The sequence below is a fragment of the Tauraco erythrolophus genome, chromosome 26, assembly GCF_009769465.1.
Source record: "Tauraco erythrolophus isolate bTauEry1 chromosome 26, bTauEry1.pri, whole genome shotgun sequence".
Classification (NCBI taxonomy): Eukaryota; Metazoa; Chordata; class Aves; order Musophagiformes; family Musophagidae; genus Tauraco; species Tauraco erythrolophus.
In genome coordinates this window covers 2,216,665-2,235,946 of record NC_141490.1, presented here as the reverse complement: position 1 = coordinate 2,235,946, position 19,282 = coordinate 2,216,665, and the positions used below count along the sequence as shown (strand labels likewise).

Sequence of the window (19,282 nt, the reverse complement as noted above, 5' to 3'; positions counted from 1 at the left end):
GCACATTGAAAGTTGTACAAGGATTGCAAATAGAAAATTTTTTTCCTTCAAGTGAGCACATGCTTTTACTCTGCGTTCAAAAACAACTGCTTAATAGATCCAAATAACTCCACACTGTAAGACAAAATATGGTTTGATGTAATGTGGTGGGTTCTTTAAACCAAAAAAAAACCCCTATTTAAACGGAAATATAGCTTGTTCTTCATTAGTTTACATCTCTTCTTCTTGCATCTCAAGATATTCTTAATTAGTGGATAGCTTCTTATTTTTGATATCTGAGAGACCAAACTAATGCTTTTATGAGTATGTTAGTGATAGCTGTCAACTGAATGATCTTGCCGAAGAAGTCTTGTCTTTTTTTGAGCAGATTATGGATGTAGCAGCACAAAATGCATTTCTTAACACAATGACAGAGGTAGCAAGTAGCCAGCTGAGGAAGTGGCTCATTTTCTGATTCTTCAAAACAATTTGTTTTCCAACACTTGCAAAGTCATATAAACCATAATTTTTTCTAGCTCCATCGTTGCCTGCAGGAATTCAGTATTAACTGACTTAATATAGAGCATTTTATTAATGCTATCATTATTATCTGGTGATATCTTCATTAAAAAACTGGTTTTGTGGAAGTATTCGTTCATGTCTTTGATGCATTGTTGTACCTGAATGCCCACTGTGTAAACAAAACAGATCTTTTCAGGCTCAAAAGCTATAAATGCAGAACACTTTCATCAGTGATACATCATAGTGTTATAATTTTGGGAGTAGGTGGGTGATTGTATAGACAATATAGAATGTTTCTGCTTCTGTGGAGTGTTAACCTTCTGTGACTGGTTCTAAATCTACTATGACTTTTTACTTGTGGTATGGGAAGATAAGGAAATGTTTTTAAAGTATTGAAAGAGGATTTTTCTGGAGCCTGAAGACTTGTTTTCTTGCTCCCACACTTTCAGAAGAAGGATTTGGTTTCAGTCTTTTGACAGTCTTTGGGAATTGTTGTATTTCTAAATATATGCAGCAAGGAGATAGGATAGGAAACTTCTGGAAAAGGAATAAAGTAGGAACCATTGGAACATGAAGCACAGTTCTTGGCCAGAAAGTGTAGTGAAGGTTATAGCAGGACTTGTAGCCATGCTTCCGCAATTTATATGACCCATTCTTTTTTTTTTTTTCTTGAATGCTTCTTTCCTCTAACGAAGCTTTACTGTTGTTTCATAGGAAGTAAGATTTGCTCAAGGATTTTAAGCATGTAAAGATGAAAAATGTCTTCTGCACGTTTTTATTTAGTATAAAATTAATCATTTTCTAGTAACTGAAGTGATTATATGGTTGCATAGACTTATTAACCTTGGAAAACAAAACTACAGTAGGCACTGATTATTAAGAAACTGAAGTGGAAAAGGAAGTAATTAACTCGTTTGTCCTTCAGTTTCAAAGCTTATTTAAGTTTTTCTAGAGAAATGGATACATTTTGTTGTCTGGGAAAACAAAGTCAAAAACTAGGGTATTTTTGGTGGTACTCTTTGCAGATGTTAGAAGCTAGGAACTGCAGTGTTCAGAATAATGCCTGATATCTCCGAGAAAGTTAGCAACATAAACACTTGCAGATAAGTTTGGAAGTGGTAACAGAGTGTAACTGAAATATTTGTACTTTCAGTAAAAGGAATACTCAAAATTTAGAAACAAACTATGGAGGAGCCAAACCATACTGGAAAAAACACCAATAGTCAGTGTACTTGTAAAACTAGATTTTCCACTAGGATAACGTGGTGGAAGTCAAGCTTCATTGGAAAAAGTAGCACTAGCAAGCCATACAGCTGCAGAATTCTCCCCTGACCCCCGAGGAGGGGATGAGAAGTATAGAAGAAGGAAGTATAAATATTTGTGCTAATCCAACTGATGATAGTGTGATGGACAGATAAACAAAGGTTCAGCATGAACCCCAGAGAGCAGGCTGCTGTAGGGTTTTTTGGTTGGGTTTTTGTTTGTTTTTTTCTTTTTGTTTTTCAGATTGTCCAAACTCTACTTATTTATTGCTTCACTGCAGTTTCACTTGTTTGTTTTTGTTTTCTTTTTTTCCTCTTCTGTGCTACACCTAACCTCTCTTCTTTGAAGTCCTGTTTAGCTTTGCTTTTATTAGCTTTTCTGTACTGCACACTCTTCCTATGTGCAAGAAGAGTAAATGGGAGAAAGTTACTGTATATTTTTGCTTGCATTTGAAGAGAGCTTTGTAAAACACCTAACTATGAGGAGAAAACGCACAGTGATTGTAAGGTGAAACTAAATGAACCAGAGCCAGGGAAGGAGGCGATTTTAAAAGTTGCGAGTCGTGCAAAAAAGCTTCCACACTGTGTTGTCTATGTGAAGAAAGGAGGAGATGAAGAAAGAAGCTACTGCAAATACCTCCGGTTATTGAGCGGCTGCTGCTGTCTATGTAAATCACTTTTCTAATTAGATTGCCATTAAATACCAAAAAGATGCAGCAGGATTTTTTTGCATTACTCTAGATAGATGAAGGAGACATTTAGACTTTCCTGAACACCTGATATATCCAAGACTGGAGATACCTTGTTGCTTGACTGAGAGATGTATTAGTTTTGTGATAGGAATGCAAGATGGCTACAGATTAATCTTTTCACTGGTTTGTAAATAAGAAATAGTGGGCTCTGTTCCTCTTAAATATGGAGGTCACCCAAATAATGGGTATAAACTGGGATAGATGTGGAGAATGAAGGAGAAACCACCTTGTGTCTCTGGTTGATAGCAGAGAGACGGTATAAAATAATTTAGAGACAGTAGAGAAATTGACACATGGGTTGTTTTTAATAAACATTTCCTGATGTGTGTTTAAGAACTTGGTCTGGCTTTAGTTGTTTGGTTTGATTACTTTGATATTTTGTAACTTCCCAGTGAAGTGATTTCTTCTTAGGGTAATAAATCATGCCTGCAAAAAACAAACAATAACCAGAAGTCCTTTTATTAGGTGTGATCTTAAATTAAGTCAGGGAGACTTAAAGGTATGTTTTTTGTGTGGTGTTTTCTCTTAAGCTGCAGGAATGATTGTTTGCATCCTCTGCTGCCACATGGCATATAACCAGACCAAATAAGGAAGCAGCTTGCTGTTCTGCCTTTGTAAGTGAGCACAAGTGAACCTGCTGAGAGAATGAGCAATTGCTTAAGGGAGTAGTCAAAAAGAGTGTAAATCTGGCAAGGCCAAGTGAGAAGTCTGCATTTAGATGGTACATTCCCATGCATGTAACTGTTCTTTTTTTGCCTGTCCCTTATTCCTTACATGTATGAACCCAGGCCTTTGTTATCTAGTTTTATGTGTACACCAAGTGTAAGACAGCAAATTAATATTGTAGCTGGGCAGAATGGGAATAGGATGAGGGGGCTAACACATAGGAGCAAACGCAGGTGATCCACATATTTTGTTTGCACAGTTTGATATGAGTAGCCTGATCTAGTTGAGTAGCCTGATCTAGTTGAGTAGCCTGATCTAGTTGAGTAGCCTGATCTAGTTGAGAGGCGTCCCTGCCCATGACAGGGAGGTTGGATTAGATGATCTCTAAGGTCCCTTCCAGCCTATGCCATTCTATGATTCTGTGAGTTTAGAGATAGTGTCCTTCATAGTCAAAAGACAGAAACTTTCAGAAGGAGATCTGTATGTGATCTTTTAGGACCTGCCATCTTGAGTATCACTATTCCTGTAGGCTTCTTAGTACGCAAGTGTAATGTGAAGGAGAGCAGAGTCGACACGTTATGGAGAGGGCTGTGAAAACAAATAGCTAGCAGAAGACAACAAGGGAAGCATGTTTTGAAAAGATCAGGCATGAGGATCCCCTAAATTGTTGTATATTGTACTAGGACAGAAGAAGGTTGCAGAGAACTGGAGAAGGGCAGTGTGGAGTGGTGGAGTACTGTTTTTAGGTTGCGCTTCTTACGAAGTGTCCACTGTTAATATTTTGAAGAATAAAAGCCATGGAATAACTCATGATCAATAGTGAAAATGTGGTGGGATGTGAACCTTTTTTCTTGTTTTCTGTCTAATGGCTGTATAGATTGTTATTCTTATAAGTGTGTATTAGTTTTTGATAAATGTAGTTTCAGTAAGTTCTACATTAATCAAACGTTGTTTAAAAAAAAAGCACACTTATCTTCTGAAAAAGTTTAAAATCACTTGTTTGCTTTGGAAAATAGTCTTGTTCTGCTTTAGCTATGTAAGACTGCATCCTGTATCTTAAGAACAAAAACAACTTTTCACTGATTACGATGCTAGATCAGTTTATTCACTCATAGCAGAATCTTATTTTTCTGGTTGTTGGGAAGACAAGTGACTTTTGAAGAAGTTATCAAGCAAAAAGCACACTGAAATGAAGTGAATAAATAGTTAATTTTGAATTCAGGTGGGTCCACAGTCAGCTTTACTGGAGATAATGAGGTTCACCTCCTGTGGTTTTTTGTCTTCTGCATAGCAGCTGTCTCCTATAGTTTGATAGTTTGTGAAATGCAGTTATAATTGGAAGCATTTGTGACTTATGTTGTTTTCTCCTGCTTCAGCATTAATAATGTGATATTCAGGGTGAATAAACACCATTTATATATTCAATACTCCTTAGTATTGTTATCCTTTCATGGTTTTTATAGCAGCTATATTTTTCTTTCTTCTTGGTTTAAATTTTCTTTTAAAATGTCTTCTGTCTGAAATTTTTACCCTCCTAAGCATGTGTAGTTACCTGTTAATTCACTTCACAGGTATTGGTTCAAAACAAGGTCAGTAGGACCAAGATCTATTTTCTAAACTAATTAAGACCTGCCTGCAAGGTTTGACTGACAAACACATTTGTACAGAGTGTTCTCCCTGGATGGATGAACTGCAGATGCCCTTATGTAATAGCATATTAATTACAGTTAAAAAGTGTGTAACAGTTGAAACTACATGGATCCACTGTGTTTTGATTATTTGTGTCAAGCCAACAGTATTTCTTTTGTGGGATTCAAATTGGCTACCTTGACTCCAGGAATGAACACCATTAGGTTTTTTCAGAAGAATTTTACCTTTACAGCTCTGTAAGGGCCCTCAGTTGTTCCCACCTGCTACTGATGATATAAGAGCATTCTGCACCTGGGCTCACCGGAGCACTGGCCTCCATTACCTGTTCTGTCTTCCATTTCTTGTAAAACTTTTTTTCTGACATGCTGATGTAGGTGATAGTCCTTCAGCCACTTCGTGGGTCTACTGACATGTTTCATGTTGTGCTGCTGTATTTTTAAATGTGGGATGTGCATTTCTGAATTAGAAGAAAGCCCCTAGTTATCTACGGTTGCATTATTCCCTTATAATGGGAAAAAACTCATGAGGAAAACGTTGAGGAGTTTTAATCTCACTTTTGCTATTTCTCTGCAGGTGGCAATAAAAATCATTGACAAATCTCAGCTGGATGCTGTGAATCTGGAGAAGATCTACCGAGAAGTGCAGATAATGAAAATGCTTGATCACCCACACATTATAAAGCTCTATCAGGTGTGGTTAGCAGTGTCTTTCTTCCCTTCTCCTGCTCTTTTGCTCCTATGTGAAGAGTTTGCTCTACATCACTGACTTCTGGCAGACCATCAGTCTGTGACACACTCAGCTTTTCTGGAACTGATTTGCATTGGATAAGTGTTTAACTTTTTTGAAAGTACTCCAGTTGTGGTCCTTTTTTCATTCTATGGTACCAATTAGGCTGGCTGTGTTAGATACTTGAGCGTACCTGAAATCTGCTTAAAATACACAGAAGGTCGTAAATCTGACCTTAGTGAAAGAGCTGCGTTGGAAATACCTCGTGGATATAGTGTTAAGTCGAGTCTAGGCTCCAAGTGTAGACTGAGGAGTACCTGCAGCCTTTTTTTCCTCTTATCCAAAGATGAGACATGAGGATACGTAAATCCAGACTCTAGATGTGCTTGTGATGTGAACACATGCACGAAGCAAGAGCTTCCCAAATACTTTATCTTGAAGTGCATTTACTAGGAGACAGATAGCTAGTACTTTGGATTTATTTTTGTTGGAATCTTGCATTTCATTTCTGTTGTGGATATGGATAAACTTATATTTATCCTAAAGTTAAATATATGTATTAAGGAATTGAATGCATCCCTTTATAACATAAAGGATGAATAATTATGGTGCAACAACGTGTATTTATGTAAGAGATAAACCTGTGCTTGTGATAATGCATACAATTGCAGACAGAACTTTTTTACTTGTGACTTTTTTTAGTGTGCATAGTTTGTATAGTAAAATGTAGGTTTGTTTTATATTGTTTCTCTTCTTTTTCATTTTCTGTTCCTGCTAGCATATGGTAAAATGTTTGAGGCTGCTGGCATTTCTGCTTCAGTTAACTCTTGCTTTTAAGACTTTCCTGAGAAAGTGGGAATCTGTTTGTTAGTGTTCTGTTTAACGAATCACATGGTCCTTCTGAGCTTGTTTCCATTTAAGTTCATCTGACAATGTCTATAAAGGCAATGTGAGCACAAGGACTTGGACCTATGGTGTTGGAGTTGTTCTCCTGAATAAAGACACAGATCCTTGTTGAGACTTGTTTAGCTTTAATTTCATTTTATGGGAAGCAGACTGGCACTTCCTCTTTAAAATATTGATTCACCAAGTAGAGGTGGACCTTAGGGAGTTAAATTTCTAACTAGCTTGAGTAATATCTACCATGGTTCCTTCTGAATGAATGACAAAACACAAATAATGGTAGACAAGAGTCTGAGAATAGTTAAAATTTAAGTCTGGAGATCAGCAAGATCACTTGAAGAGGAGGGTAATTGTTATGTAGTGCTTACCTCTTTACTATTAAAGGATTGGCTTGTTAGGAATGCATTTGGTAGACAGGTGAGTCAGATTTTAAAACAGCCTTCAACCAAATTGTCTCACTAGCTTGCTTGTGTAACATGCCCATCACTGTACCGTGCCCACACCACAAGTTTCTGAATTGTATCATGTCAAGGAACTAGTTACTGAGGATTGTCAAAGTTAGGTAATGAAGTTAGCAATCTTGACTTGATTAAGAATGGTTCCGTATATATGTTATCCACCAGGTGTAGCAGCTTCCTGTCGCCAAATGTTGGCTAAAAGCAGTCTTTCCAAACTGTTTTGCCTTCCAGATACAGACATTTCAGTCATAATATGCTCAGCTGTTGTAGAATTAAACAAGGGTGCAGGAGAGACTGAAGAACTGCCATCTTGTTGTGTCTGCTGGTTTGTCAGTTTTTTGGTAATTCTGCTGGTTTTATAACTATATCTTTCAGGATTTGCTGTTGTTGTTTTTAAAGCAAACTCTCTAAAAAGAGTTTATTTGTGAGCAGTCTTGTAGTACTTTCAAACTTGTGCATAAATAAAACACAAAAATCAAATTCAAGAAGGTTTTGTCCACAGACAGCTCAGGCTGAACTGGTTTAGTGTGGTTATTGATACAGGCCCAAAATGTGTTGGGTGTTGATATTGTTGTATTGGACTGAAGGCAAGTCCAGAAAGACTTTTTGAAGTAGAGAATTTCTCACTTTCAGTCTATCTCTTGATTACACTGTTTGTACAATGCATTCCTGAGTAGCTGTTTAAGCAATTGAGGAGTAGATCGTTAGAAGAAGGCTGCAAGATAACAATAGGCTGCCTTGTCCTAACTTACATCAGGGAAGTATGGAATTTTGAATTGTAGGGTGAAATCTTTCTGTTTAAGGCCATGAAAAACTGTTCATGGAAAAGTTTTGAAGTCTTCACCTTATCCTGTTTCTTTTTTTCCTGTTTATCTCCCTCTATTCCTTCCAGCCTCCCATGTTTTTGAATTGAGTAGTCTGTTGTTGTAATAGGAAGGCTGGAACTTACCAGAAGAGAAAGTAGAAGATACTTAAAATTTGGTGTGCTCCGATTGTACAATGGGATCCTGCGATGTAGTGCATTTACCTGAATTTGCCAGGTTTTAAGACTGATGCTCATCTGTGTTTTTTCTTTTTTTTTTTTCCCCTTTCTGTAACTAGAGAACTGTTGGTAACAGAGGTCGGTATTATCCCTAGTCTTCTTTCCCAAGCACCAGCCATCAGCATGTTCGTAAAGTTAAGCAGAGAAATTACTTTAGGCCAATCTCTTAAAGGAAAGTCTTTTAAACCAGCTACTGAGGATACTATCATTTTGTCTTAGTGACTTGTGGCCAGGAATCCTATCCACCTCCTCCTCTGTACACTAGCTTTATGAAGTATTTAAAGCTTATCCTGGTGCTTAGCGTGCAAATGCTCCCCTTGAAATTGTTGAGGTAACTTGAAAAAAACAACAAAATGAAAGATTGTGATAATTGTATGTGCAAGGCAACGACTTTCATATCTTTACGAAAAGAGAAGAATTAAAATCATTATCCATTTGGGTGTTTGCTTTTTGCTCTTCCTGCAAACAATCTCATGTGCAATTTCTCTATCAACAGGTGATGGAGACCAAAAGCATGTTGTACCTTGTGACAGAATATGCCAAAAATGGAGAAATTTTTGGTAAGCAAGAGAATGTGTTCATGTTCAACATTTTAATGTTAAGTTCTGAAGTTTGTCAATTGTATTTATCTTACTCAAGGATCCCTTTTACTGTAGCATGTCACTTTCCTTTATTTGTAAAGAAATATGTGACAACTGTCACTGTTTCTCATTTTAGAACTAAGAACTTCAAGGAAAACTGTTTCAGTGTACACTAGCATAAGAAAGAAGTTTAGAAATTACTGATGTTCCTTTAGGAACAATGGATTTCAACAATGGATGTTGTTCATTGAACCATGATGTTCCCAGGACAATGGATTTATTTTCCGTGAATGAGTCTAGCATGTCCTAGTAAATTAACAGAAGAAAAGAATAGAAAAATAGTAGAGGAGCAGACATTTTCTCAAAGGTAAAGAAAATCTTTAGCTGGAGTATTTCATACATAGCAGGTACTGCTGCTTTGTTTAGGAATTGGACTGAAATGTTCAAGTAACAACATTTCTTGCTTAATAAAAGCTAATTTAATGAGTTTTATGCTTGATACTCAGCCACTTAAAGTTTTCACATGCATTTTAGTTGCAGTAACAAAACTGGAGTTGCTGAGAGAGTTTCTTTGAAACTGTCAGAAAACATCACCAGGCAGAATGAACTGTGAGGGCAATGGAAGAGAGTTCAGCATGTAGAGGGCCTTGGCGATTGGAGCACAGAAGAGGTGGAGCCTGGCTGATCTTTATTTTTCATACTGAGGGGTGGGGGAATGGATTTCGTGGAAACAGAAGTCTCATGTTTGAAGTCCCTTTTTGTTGTCTGGCTTATCTCCCCTCCCGTTAAGTCCTTATCATTGGACTGCTTGTGTCATAAGCAGGGTGTCATGTCCAGGGCAACTTTGATGTAACTGGAAAGTAGAGAAAAGGAGAGTAGTATTTTAAAAAAACCTAAAGAAGTAGAAAGATGACTCAGACTATATAAGCTTTTCCTCTTTCCTGTCCTGGTCCTTCTTTGGGTGTATTGAATTTGCCATGTCGAGTCTAACAATATGTGAAATAAAGTCTCCCTTTTATAACACTAGTTTTCAATGAGCGCAAGTAGTGGGATGCTCTTCTGGAGTCCTGTACCAAAGCGTCTTCAAAGTTTCTAACATTTTTGTCATGCTTGATCCTGATTTTTGGGGGTTTTTACTTTTTCTCTTGTAAAGCAAGTTGGTTAGAAACATGTGGAACCTCCTGTTTCTTTAGTTAATCAGTCTCCTGGCAGCATTTAAGTATTGTGCTCCGTTTTGTTCTTTGACTTAACATTTGATTGCACTTGAAGAGGGAGGCTTAAACAACAAAACAACCAAACACCAAACAAAAACTCACTCTAGGTTTGTCGCAAGAGCAGCTGATTTAAACTTTTACTCAAAAGCCAGTGAGATGGGAGAAGTATAATGAGAAATACAAACTGCAGTCTATTGGGGCTGATCTTCCTATAACGTTCCTCCTGTAAACAGTGAGGAGTGAGAGGCCTCTCAGGGGGCTGGTTCAGAGCTTTGACTCACCCTTTAGAGGAGCCTTTTTTTCTTCTCTCCGTACAGGAGGAGCTGAGAGAGATTAGATTCCCTAGGTTGAAGTTAGCCTTTGTGACAGGTCTTCTGAGTAACTTTGCTACTCAGTGATGTACAAAATTTGTGAGACTTTATACAAGTCCCTTTTCTATCTACCTCTTGAATAAGATACTTTAAAGAACATAGCATGCTTTTCAAGATAGTTGTCAGTAGCTGGTAACTGGTAAATGTTCTCTTAATACCATCTCAGGTTTTCAAGTTCATACTACACCTCATCAAGTCTCTTCAGCTCTGCTAAACCGTCATTTCATAGTGCTGACTGGTAGTTCATGGATGGCATTGTATTTAACCCCTGTACTAACACATTCTTCACTGTTTTCATAGCTTCAGTGAAATTTCTGTACTCAACAGCAGTTTTGAATTTGCCTTTTGCCAGCGAATGTCATTGCAGTAAATAAGGTGTTTAGCCTAGACGCTTCAAATGCTGTTATATTTTAGACTTGTTCTTTCAAAAGGTCTTTAGACTTAATAGAACATTGGAATTAAAAAGGTTTCAATTGTGCTTAGTACTTTACAGATCTACGAAGTTTTTAACTAGCTGTTTCCACTATGTTTTTAAAAGTATCTTTACAGCCATTGTCGTGTAAACGTCTTCAGCATCTCTCACCTGAAGTATCTAAAACAGCTGAGATGGAGATTATCTGTTAGGTAAATTAACTACAGTGAATGCTTTGTGAAGAGCTAATTCTCTAGCATCTTGTCAGTGACTGTTTGATTATATTACAAGAATCCAGACTGTGGAAGCAGAAGATGACTAAGTCTAAAAACCATGTTATTGTTCAGCAAGGGAAAACGAAATATCTAAGCTTTCAGTTATGGATGTTTCTGCGCCCTGTTGCTTGTTGTCTGACATACTACATGTGCATTTTTAAAAACAGCAAACATGACCAAACTACCAGCTTGTGCGATTTAGGTTGATCTTAACAACTATAACTATTTAAAGGAATGTACTGCTATTGGCTGAAGTTCAGGACCAGTTATTTTGATCTTGTCCTTCAGTTTCCTTATGTGGCCTTACCGCTGGGTTTTAGCATGAAACTACTGAACAAGTGATAATAGCACAACTTCTTAATCTAGAACTCCAGGACAACATTTGACACATGACAGGGTGACTGTAGTTATGTATGTACTTTTCTGATACTTCCTTCTTCTACTTGAGGCAAGAAATGTGAAGGAGAGAAAGACTAAGGAATAGTTAAGAGGCACACATTTCAACTGCTAGATGTTGTCTGGGAAGAACAGCTTAACTGTATTTGCATACTCACTCTGTTATCTTGTATCTCATAGTCGACTTTCCTGATTGTTTAGGTGTTCCTTCCAGTCTTCAGTCTGTTTTGCAATTGGATGGTAGGTTTCGAGGACCTTGCTGCCTTTCAGAGAACCCACAGGAAATAATGGGGTATTGTCAGACTATATTACTGTGCTGATACTCCTACTCTTACACAGGCATCTCTGCTTTACTGTGAAAAACCATAAGATTATTCTGAGATTTTTTCAAAAGCATTCATAATGGAAACAAAAACGTTTATTTCTTGCTCTTGTCAGATGCCAGCCAGAGCATCCACCACCCCATTAAAAAAATTACTTTTGTGGAATAATAGTAATGCACAGGAATACAAAATAAGCTCCTTTAGTCAGTCCTGTTTATGTTCTGCCTCTTTTGACCCAAGGGGTACCTTGGGACTTAAGCCTGTTTTTGCAAGAGGCTCTTGTGAGTTCACAGTGTGTGCCCAGTGGTTGTATGGAAAACGGATCAGCCCAGGCACTCTGGTGAGTCTCATCTTCTACACACACAAAATCAAACATCCCTGAGAAGTAGATCTCAAATCTGATTTTGGAATAGCAAAGCACTGAACTTGCAGAGAGGCTGGTAAATATTTAGAAAAATATTTCTTAAACAAAACAGCAGCTAGCTGTGAAAACACTCCTGTATTAAATATGTAGAGTAACTAGTCATGCAGAGTGTGCTATGGTCGTGCAGATGAAAAAGTAACAGTGCTATTACAGTTCCATGGACGCTTTTCTGAGTGTTTCTTTTGGAAACATGCAGTAACTGATGTGCGGTTTAGCCAGAGTGACCTAAATTCTGTTCTGGATTTTGTTCTACTCATTAGGGAAGCCAAAGTTGTGTTCTTTTGTCCTCAAACCAAATTTTGCTAAGAACAACGTTCCCTTCATATGATTTCTTGGAGTATTGGTATTTTAATTACATGTGTACCTGTAAGTTACCTAGCAGTTTGTCCTGGACGATTTCATACGGTTTTTGAGCAGAGATGCAGAAAGCTGGACTGGAATGGGCTTGAGCAGCTATCTGCTAGGTGCGAGCTTTGGTGCAGGATCAGCTGCACTGTTTTTTTTAAACGTCCCTAGAGAGAGATTCAGTAACCTTCCTAGACAAAGCTATTCAGGATCTGATTTTTTTAATTATACAGATTCTTTCTAATGTTTAATATAGGCTGTCTTAGCTGAAATTCTAACTCATTATTACTGCTTCTGTTAATAGGCATTCATAAGACTAGAAATACAATATGTCCCCTAATATGGGATTATTTGTTCCTTCCTAAACTTGAACCGGATGAGTGATGTCTTGACTGCCTTACACCGAGCCCAGATCAGAGTTGAGGTTGGAAGGGATTGGTACAGAATGTCTAGTCCATCCCTGCAGCTCAGAGCGGGCTCAACCAGAGCTGGTTGCTCAGGACCATGGATGGAGACTGCAACTCTAGCCAACCCGTTCCAGCATTTGACCACCTGCACAGAAAAAAAAACCTTTTTCTTAGGTTTAAATTGAATTTCCTGTGTTTCAGTTGGTTCCTACTGCCTTTTGGCCTTTTGTTGGGTTCTTTTGCTGAGAAGAGGCTGGCTTTATCATCTTCCTCCAGTCAAGTATTTATACACACGATAAGATTCCGCTCTGCACCTTGTCTTCCTCAAGCTGAACACCCACAGCTCCCTTGGCCTCCCCTTGTATGACAAGCACTCCAGTCCCTTAATCATCTTCATTATCCTTCACTGTACTCACTTCGGTATGTACACATCTCTAAGACAGCCTTAACATACCACATTTAAAACGAGTGCCATTGTCCACCTAAATGAATGACTGTATTTTAAATAAAAGCATTGACCACTGTGTTTGCCAGACAATGTCTCTGAGTCATATGTTTTGAAGTAAATATGATCTTAATATTTTGGGCTGCATCAAGAGGAGCGTGGCCAGCAGGTCGAGGGAGGTGATTCTCCCCCTCTACTCTGCCCTCGTGAGACCTCACTTGGAGTACTGCGTCCAGTTCTGGAGTCCCCAACATAAGAAGGACATGGACCAGTTGGAGAGGGTCCAGAGGAGGGCCACGAAGATGATAAGAGGGCTGGAGCACCTTTCCTATGAGGACAGGCTGAAAGAGTTGGGGCTGTTCAGCCTGGAGAAGAGGAGGCTCCGGGGTGACCTTATAGCGGTCTTCCAGTACCTCAAGGGGGCCTACAGGAAGGATGGGGAGAGGCTGTTCAGGAGGGCCAGTTATGATAGGACAAGGGGTAATGGTTTTAAAATAGAGGGAGGTAGGTTCAGGTTGGATATTAGGAAAAAATTTTTTACTATGAGAGTTGTAGAACACTGGAACAGGTTGCCCAGAGAGGTGGTGGATGCTCCATCCCTGGAGACGTTCAAGGCCAGGTTGGACAAGGCCCTGAGCAACGCAGGGGGGTTGGACTAGATGACCTTTGAAGGTCCCTTCCAGCCCTAACCATTCTATGATTCTATGATTAATCTTGCAATTGTCCAGTAAACAAATGTGCTTTAGACTACTGAAAAGGCTGGACAAGAAGCTGCCTTGTGACAAAGGTCCTGCTGTGGATCCAGCTGAATCTAAGATAGCTTCTGGTTTCTATTTTATTATAGAAAAATAAATAAATAAAACCACATACCACAGAAACATGTAGTCAGAAGGTTTGACGTGAGAGTAAGATTCGTCAGAGGATAAGTTTATGAAGGCATAAGTAGCTTTGCTATTTTAGTCTTTGCAAGGTCCAACAGTGTGCTTTGCTCTAGGTATCTATGGTAAAAACTAAAGAGTCATGGTCCTTAGCTCCAGAGGTGTATATACATATATTCCAGATTCTAGCTATTGTGGCAGAATGTCTCTAGCAATTTTGAGCTGTCTTAAAGTGGTTTCTGTAGCCCAGGGGCTGGCACACTGCCTGTATCCCAGCCTTTCCTATCTGCAAGCTAGTTAACGCACAAACAGTATCCTTGCACTTACCATCACCTATTTAGATAGACTGTGGTATGTTCTACTTCTGCAGGAGAGAAAGCAGTGTATTTCAGGATAAATGACCTATTCTCTGCAGACTGCTAGACTTGGTGGAATACTTAAGGCCAAGGTGGTTTGGAATCATTATAAGTCCTGATAGGCTAGAGCCCTAAAAGCAAATGACAGCTTGGATTCATTAACTTGTTTGCTGCATAGCTAACAAATGATGGATTAACAGCCTAAAGGGTTGGCTTGCATTCAGTGTAATTTAGTTTGTGCCTTTGATACCTGATATCATACGATTTGTCAGTCACTTTGTGACTGAATGATATTTAGCTTGCAAATATTATCATGTCCCCTTACTGCCAGGCTTTTGTTTGTTCTTGTGCTTTGCCAGGTTAAACCAGCTGAAAAGTGTATTAAGACTTAGGTAGATTAGTAGCTCTGAAGAGGGTTTTCAGATCTGCAGATTCCAAAGATCAGATCTAATGTGCTTTGCTTAAAAATGTTTTTTGAGGAACGCTGAAATGAGTATACTGCAACTGAGGCCTCTAGCCTGCTGGTTCAGCAGTAGCCACCTCTACTTGCAGAATGTGCTTGGGAGGTAGTAGCAGCAGTGCATGAAATCCTTTCAGTCCCACCACAAGTAAAACAAAGTTAAGTTACCTCAGTAATGGAGTATAGAACCTTCTTAAATGATCCCCTATAAAGTATCTTTGAAATAAGCCTGTTTTATTGAGCATATTAAGGAGATAATGTATTAATGGTTGCATTTGTTCATTTAAACCATGAGTGAAAATATAATTCAGAAGTCACTTTGCTAATCAATATGACACTATCTGGAGCACTTAATGGCAGTGTAGTCTAGTGACCAAAGTAGCAGCGAAGAACTCATGATGTATAAGAACGCAAGGTCAGTGGTCTGAATATTTGCAAAAATCCTCATCAACAACATATTTCTTCGTCCTTATCTGTGGTAACAATGAAGCAGAAGCGCACCATCAGTGAAACTTCACTGGAAATGTATTTTCAGGTTTTACAGTGTGCTTAATGTGAGCTGCTCAGGCCTTCTCTGCTTGTCATAAAGGAAGCAGAAAAGCTTAAACAAAAACGTTGCAAGCACCTATAAGGCCAATAGACAATATTTTAGTAAAAAAAACCCAAACCCATGACCTAACAAAGCCAGGTATTCTGCTTTGGCATTGTGTTGGGCCAGATGATCCTTTTTGTATCACTGAGATTACATAACTAGCTTAGAAGACACAATCATTTTACTTATGGATTTTGTCAGAGATTCTTATAAATAAACAGAAGTAGGCTCAAAACATCCATTACATCATGTTCACTTTTCAGCTCCCAGAAGCAGCTGTTTTAACCTGTTAACTGAATTCAGACAGAAGTGTTTGTGCCAGCTGGTCCGTGAATGATGATTCCTGTTCACAGGACTTGCTCTATAAATGACAATTAGGAGGGGCTCCAGCAGTTTAGTTCTTTTTGTTTAACTTTGGTACTAGTTGTGATGCAGCAAGTGGTTGGAGATTGGTATGTGTGTATATACTCAGCCCTTGCCTGAAATCACTGAGTACAATATCTATATGCATTTGCTGTACCTTGGCCATTAACTGCATTCTTTGTAGGATGTCAAATACAAGTCTAAAACCATCCCAACAGTTGATTCTTTGTTTTTTTTGCCTCATAAGAGAAAGAATAGAATTGGCTATAGAAGCTGTTTCTGTCAAGACTCATACAGCTGCTGGTTCACTTGGTTTTGTTCCTGCGAATAAATGAAGGCTTTGGTATCAGAGCTATCATTTGTTTTAGGGCTAATGTTAGTTTTTACAACATAATCAAATATGAAAAAAAATGTTCATTCTGGTTGTGATGCAATGAAGACAAGAGAGGTCAGGATGAGTACGTTATGGGTACTTGTTTTATTTCCAGAGAAAAAGTACCCCACAGCCTCTGGTGAAGCTTCAGAGCGACAAGTGTGGCATGAAGCTTGCATGAACTGCTAAGAGGTTAAAGCTTGAAGTACCTCATGATGGTGAAGCCGGTTATTCAAAGTATTCCCCATTCTACAGGAGTTGTTATATAAAGTTATTTATCAGAATAGTCAGGTAACTGTAAAAGAAGGAACGGAGACTAGAGTTTCATTATGCAGCAGCTTTTTCTTACTTTTCTTTTGGAGGGGAGGGCGTGAGGATAATGGGTTGGAAACTGGGATTGGCTAAAATGCTTTTTGAGTTTTCTAGTGCTAATTATTTGAGAGAAATCATTTAGTTTCAGGATTGTTGCTTGCTGTCTAATCCATTTAAACCTGCTTTATTTTAACAGATTACCTTGCCAGCCATGGCCGTCTAAGTGAGTCTGAGGCCAGGCGCAAATTCTGGCAGATCCTCTCAGCAGTGGAGTATTGCCATGGTCGAAAGATTGTTCACCGTGACCTGAAGGCTGAAAATCTTTTGCTTGACAACAACATGAACATCAAAATAGCAGGTACTCAGAATGTAGATGATATTCAGTTAACACCTTATTTTTATGAAGGCTCTTCCTTCAGCAGTATTCAGTTGCTGCTGCCCAAAATACCCTGTTGTGCTTAAGGTACGGAAAATCAGGGTGGTAATACATGTAATATTTTTGCATGATAGATATCACGGTACATGTAGCTAAAATAATTACTAGATTAGGTCTATTATACTTTCAGGAAAAAGGAAATAACTTTTAGAGTTATAGTCATTTTTTGTGGGTTTCATAACGTCTATAATTCTGGCAGATGTTCAGGTTAAAAGAGTTAATCAAATAACTTATTTCAACACTAGAAAAACTCAAAATGGAAGCCTATTGATTTTTTTTTTCTTTTTGCATGCATGATTTCATTTTAATTCTAAATTTAGACACAGCAGATGTTGCTGGTAATGGAAATAATTTTGTCAGTTGTCAACCCATTACAATTCCACAAATCCTTCCATACTGACTTTAGCCCAGGGACATTTGAAATAGGAAAGCTAGATAATATCTTGATTTGGAGGGCTGTTGAACTTAAGTCGTCAGTAATATGGGAGCAGGAAAGGAACTGCTGTAAGAATCTGGTTTGTATAGGGGTAAGCTTGCTAGTTCTGAGAAGGAAGCGTGGAAAGATAATCAATCAGGCTGAGAAAGGTAACGTGATGAAACGTTTGAGTTGTAGATCCCTGCTAGATTATTTTACCCTTGAGTTTCCTCTCTGGCATTTCTGAAATGGATGAACTGAAAAGGTATCTTGATCTCTAATCCTTTCTGTAAGGATAAAATTGCAGTCAAGTATTAAATGTGCCAGCAGCTCTCTGAAATATGCACTCCTTTTTGTCTATGGGATATGAAGACAGTGTCCTCTAAGACTGTTTACTCACAACTATTGGTAATAAGGCTGTGAATTTGGCAGTGAAAGGGTTTTGGTATTTTGTTGAGTTCTAATCTAGTCAGTTCATCAGCACTACCATTCGTAGTGTATTTTTACTTTTCTCATTTCTGATTTCAAACTTGCATTTATTTCTATCATCTACTGATGATCATAGCACGTGGAGATTTATGATTGACATACAATTGTATTTACTAGGACAATGAATGCCTTCAGTAAATACTGAGTCTAAGGGTAGCAAGTCACATGGACCCCACTTACTATGAGTAATTGAACTAAATATAAGGGAATTTTGTGCTATTGTTCATCTATGCTTTCTTTGCTCACTTTCTGATCTGCTGCTTTTCTCCTCATTTTCACCAACACATTCTATCCCTTCTAACTTCTTTTCCTCCATATCAGTGTTCTGCATTGTAGCTTGTCACATTCAGCCTGGCATAGTTTTTCAGAACTCCTCAGGGACCTCTACTGCACTGGAGTGGGGCCATATTCAGAGGTATTCCTTTCATGGATGTCCTTAGCACTGCAGTTCCTTGCCTCCCTGAACACTGCAGTGCAAGCATGACACAAGCTCACAAAAACACTACTTCAAAGGCATCTCAGGAGACCCGTTAACCGAAGAAAGTTTAGAGACGTGAACTGTTCTGTTGCAGGGAATTTTGATGCATAGGTTCTCCAGGTACCCAAATAAAAGCATTGATAGATGATAGTTACTAGATTCCATCAGCTGCTGGTGCCTCTACTCCTCTTAGCTGCTCTTGTGCTATACCTCTGTATTACAGAAAGTTAATTACAGGTGGTCTGTATGTAAATGATCACATTAACTGGCAGTGATTCATATGGTCTGATTCTTTCATATATCTTTGTCAAGCTTTATGAGATAGATAGCAATTCCTATGTCCAGCTTTGGTGACGAAGTTATGACCACTAGAAACTTTATAGTGATTTGTGCTGAGTCAGTTGTTTTATTTTTCTCTTTAGAGGAGATAGACAATGAATTACACAGAATGGTTTGTCTGTGATTTTGGAGTTATCTGGTGCTGTGTAGATTCCCAAGAACAGTCTCTTCCAGTGGTTCATATTCTTCATGGTTCATTTATCAAACTGTGGAAGAACAAAAGGCAGCCAGGATCTCTAACTCAGATAGCTAGAATTACTCTCTAATTTGAATTAATCTAGCAATTGAAAAACAACACAGCAACTGATGAATTATTTTGATAGAAAGCTCTGAAGTATCAGTGTTTGCATTGGTCCCTAGCACTATGTACAGGGCTGTCCCTTGCTGATGACTCCAAACAGCTATGAAACCCACATAGTTACTGGTGGCTGTTCCAGGCTCTTCCTAACTTCAAGTGGACCTCTTGATTCATTCTGATGCTTCTAAGAGTTTTATTGAAGCTTTTACTCTTTAAGAATACAACATTTTTTAGTCAAATACAGAAATGTGCGTAAAGTTACCTCGGTATTTCAGCTACTAGGATAATAAACTAAGATTCAAAAATAACTGTTCTTAAAACTGTGAGCTGATGATACTGC

The 19,282-nt window shown here is 38.4% G+C and overlaps 1 protein-coding gene across 2 annotated transcripts in view; it reads left to right on the top strand.

The window, feature by feature from the left end:
* SIK2 (salt inducible kinase 2) overlaps window positions 1-19,282 on the top strand; it is a 51,480-nt gene that overhangs the window by 5,844 nt on the left and 26,354 nt on the right. For both annotated transcript variants that reach the window (XM_086626952.1, XM_086626951.1), the window contains exons 2-4: window positions 5,405-5,521; window positions 8,457-8,520; window positions 16,684-16,845. In XM_086626952.1, the coding sequence (XP_086483078.1) occupies window positions 5,405-5,521; window positions 8,457-8,520; window positions 16,684-16,845 (343 nt within the window). The remainder of the gene's footprint in view (window positions 1-5,404; window positions 5,522-8,456; window positions 8,521-16,683; window positions 16,846-19,282) is intronic.